A 3,757-nucleotide genomic window follows, 5' to 3' on the forward strand; every position below is an offset into this window, starting at 1 on the left:
GAGCTAAGACTCCATACACTAAATTGTCTATTACATGACTAAAAGGACACACATGTAACAAATGATCTATTTAAAATAGTACTTTATTGAATTGAATAAATTATAAATAATTATTCCATAAAGAGTAAAACAAAATACTATGTCTAAACCGCATGGTTAATAGTATATCCCAACAAGAGGGAGTATAGTGTATCCCTCAAAATTGTGATTGGTCGATATTAGGGGTGTCAAATGGGCGGGTTAAGCTAATTTTGGATGGGTCAAAATGGACCGAGTTAAAAAAAATGGGCGGGTCAGTGACCCGTCCAAAAGTTACTTGGACTGAGATGTGATTGATTAAGATGGGCTAATATTTGAGTCATAACTCAACCCGCCAAACTCTTACCAAGCTTTAATTAATGAGCATTAATTTATTATAAATTATTTAATTATCAAATAAGACTTTTTTTCTTTTATTACGGTTATTAAAACATACATCAAATAAAAAAATTATTTAAAGATATTTTAGCAAAGTTATTCATGGATCAATTTGGACTAAAAATTAGCCCAATTTTAGATAGGGTGAGATGGACTGGGTCAAAATGGGTTGAATCAACAAATAGACATGTCAATGATCGGCCAATCTTGGACGGATAAGGCAGTTAAATGAGTTTGGGCTCAAATTATCCCCGTAGTCGATATAACGTAAAAATATGTATTCAATAGTTATGTTACAGATCAGTGTTGTGAACCAATACATCAAGGTCATGTCATTACCTCATTATATCAAAACAATCTTTTCTCTGTTTTTTTTAATTATTCCAACCCTTCTTGCAATTCCATGCTTCCTGTGCTTGGTTTGTAAAATTTCCAGGCTAAATTTCTCTCTGTTTTCTTTCTCTCTTTGTGTATATTTTGGTATATCTTCAATTTATGATTATAGGTTGGAGGAAGGTAGTGTCTAGCTAAGGCATACAAAGATTACATTAGTTCTGGTAGCAATAAATTAGGTGTTCATGAAAGAAATTCAAAGTACACATGCTAAAATTGGGTATAAATATATCCCTATGAACTCCTCTCTTAATCTTCCATACAACTTAGCCACAAAAGTTTATAAAAATGGCTATATCATCAACATCAACTTCCTATTTTCTTATAGTCATAATTTTGATGTCAAGCAATAAGCTGATTTGCATCTCCCTTCCTCATAATCTTCTTTGTCCAACAGGGATTTCAAAGTATGCAATCCCAGTGTTTAGAGAAGACATTGATTTAATGCAATTTTCAGAGAATTTAGAGTTCTTAGAAGCGGAATATTACTTATGGGCTACACATGGTTATGGTCTTGATGTAGTAGCACCAGAACTTGTCATGGGTGGGCCTCCTCCCATTGGTGTACGCAAAGCAAATCTTCATCCTTTTGCTAAGACCATCGTCTCTGAGTTTGCCATGCAAGAAGTTGGCCATCTCAGGTTCATTCTTTTCCAATGTTTAGCTTATAAACGTGTAAAAGAATTTTTATTATTATTACATCACTTAAAAGATAATTACGATAATCGTTCGTAAAAAGAAATTGTAAGTAATTTGAAAAATTAGGCAGATTACCTGCTACAATATATTACTCCCTCCGTTCACTTTTACTTGTTCACAATGGACTTTGCACGCCCCTTAAAAATTATAGACGATGTGTACATTTTACCATAGTACCTATAATAATGATAGTATTTTGAGAAGTCATGGAAAATGATTGGTGAAATGAGTAATTATTAACGAGAGTAAAATAGGGAAAAAAAATATGGTCTTCTCTTGATTTGCTAAAATTGACGAGTAAAAGCGAAAATATATTTTTAGTATAGTGGACAAGTAAAAGTGAATGGAGGGACTAGAATATACTGATATTTATAGTATAACATTAACTTCTTTATATTATCACTGTTTATAAGTTAAACTCTTCCATAGACTCCTTTTCTCCCTCTTTTAAGATTTTGAGGTGCAATAATTCTTTTTTTTCTTCGTTTGGGCGATTTTGTAGGGCACTTAAATCGAAAGTAGGTCCCGGTTTTCCAAGACCATTGATGGATCTAAGTGCTAAAAACTTCGCTAAGCTATTTGATGAAGCATTTGGTTACAAACTGGAACCCCCATTTGATCCTTATAGAGATAGTCTCAATTTCATGTTGTCTTGCTATGCACTTCCATATGCTGCATTGGTTGGCTATGTTGGTACAAATTCCCATATCAAAGGCTATGAAACAAAAAGGGTAAGTCCAATATATAAGAGAGAAAATCAGAAATAGCAGGATTTACGACTGGTAATTGAAAAATAGTCATAATTTGAAAAGTAATTAAAATTTAGCCACTTTTTCATATAAAGATAAAATCTGAACAAAAACATCCTTAAAATTCCAGCATAATATGCTAGAGTTCAAATTTTTTACATATGAAATTCCAGCATAATTTGTCGGAATTTCATAATGTGCTGGAGTTCCAACATAATAAAGTCAAACCTCTCTATAACAGCCTCGTTTGTTCAGAATATTTTTGGATGTTATAGTCTGTTATAGAAAACATATATAATAATAGAACATGAGATTTTGTTCCGAAAAAATTTGGCTTTTATAGAGAAGTGTTGTTATATAAGAATGCTATTATAGAGAGGTATGACTGTATGTTGGAAGTTTATACGCAGAAGCTCCAAAATCCAGCATATGTTTTTCAATGACTTTGTAAAAATTGGCTATTTTGTTAGATTACCAGTTCGAAAACTGACTGGCCCCGGCTATTTTCACTGTGTATAAAGCTAAATATTTAATGGCCATATTTTGAATTGTGTCATTATGCAGCTTTTGGCAGGACTGCTAGGGGTTGAATCAGGGCAAGATGCAATTATCAGAATGTATCTTTACGAGAGAGCTGGCAAAGTAGTATACCCATACAAACACACTGTGGCTGAGTTCACAATCCACATATCCAATTTAAGAAACAGATTAGCAATGTGTGGAACTAAAGATGAAGGCTTATTTGTGCCATGGCAACTCGGTGCAGAGAATCGGACAAGAACTAATATATTATCAGCCGATTGCGATTCACTGTCTCAGTGGAGGAGTCCGGCGGAGATTCTTAGGATAGTGTATAACACTGGGAATGAGCATATTTGTGGTGGATTCTTTCCTCATGGTGCTAATGGCAACATTGCTAGAAATTTGTTAAAACTATAGTAATGGCAGTGACTACGTTCAGGAAAATTAATTTACATGCATTTGCTATTTGTAATATCAAAAAAAAAAAAAAAAAAAAAAAAAAAAAAAGAGTTCATGTCAGATTTTCTTACCGTCAGTATATGAAGTTGGGTTCCAGCAGTCAAAACACGTTACGTTGGTGTAAAGAAATGGATTTTAACATCAGTATATAATAAAAACTAACTCCGCTGTCCTACCAAGCCTAAATTCAGCTTGCTCAGGAATGTATTCCTACAGTTCATCATATAAAATTTGTGGGTCGCAATAAAATGGGTCTTGGTCCAATGGCAGCTCTATTAAGTATTTAATAGTAGTAAATAAAATGGCAAATCAGCAATACGGTGCCTGAAAGTTAAGCTTTCGAATTATTTTATTGGGGAAAGGGCCAAATATATGCCTCTACTTTGATATACTGTTCACATTTACCTTTCTGCATATTATCGGGTCAAATCTACCCTCACCGTTAACAAAGTTTTTAAATTTACCCTCCAACCTAACGGAAAGCCCCAAATCCCTTCTATTTACGGCAATTCTTCCTC

At 33.6% G+C, this 3,757-nt stretch overlaps 1 protein-coding gene across 1 annotated transcript; it reads left to right on the plus strand.

The window, feature by feature from the left end:
* The first annotated feature begins 1,098 nt into the window (after positions 1–1,098).
* LOC109244232 (desiccation-related protein PCC13-62-like) lies at positions 1,099–3,197 on the plus strand. The gene is made up of 3 exons (XM_019411288.1): positions 1,099–1,451; positions 2,012–2,240; positions 2,823–3,197. The coding sequence occupies exons 1-3, from the start codon at positions 1,099–1,101 to the stop codon at positions 3,195–3,197; spliced, it is 957 nt and encodes a 318-aa protein (XP_019266833.1).
* The last annotated feature ends 560 nt before the right edge of the window (positions 3,198–3,757 follow it).

The sequence above is a fragment of the Nicotiana attenuata genome, unplaced genomic scaffold, assembly GCF_001879085.1.
Source record: "Nicotiana attenuata strain UT unplaced genomic scaffold, NIATTr2, whole genome shotgun sequence".
Classification (NCBI taxonomy): Eukaryota; Viridiplantae; Streptophyta; class Magnoliopsida; order Solanales; family Solanaceae; genus Nicotiana; species Nicotiana attenuata.

Bases quoted from the DNA above. Each gene is read 5' to 3' on its own strand.
- LOC109244232 (XM_019411288.1), top strand. From the start codon at position 1,099: ATGGCTATATCATCAACATCAACTTCCTATTTTCTTATAGTCATAATT. The intron at 1,452-2,011 runs GTTCATTCTTTT...GCGATTTTGTAG, and splicing joins CAAGAAGTTGGCCATCTCAG to GGCACTTAAATCGAAAGTAG. The intron at 2,241-2,822 runs GTAAGTCCAATA...GTCATTATGCAG, and splicing joins AAGGCTATGAAACAAAAAGG to CTTTTGGCAGGACTGCTAGG.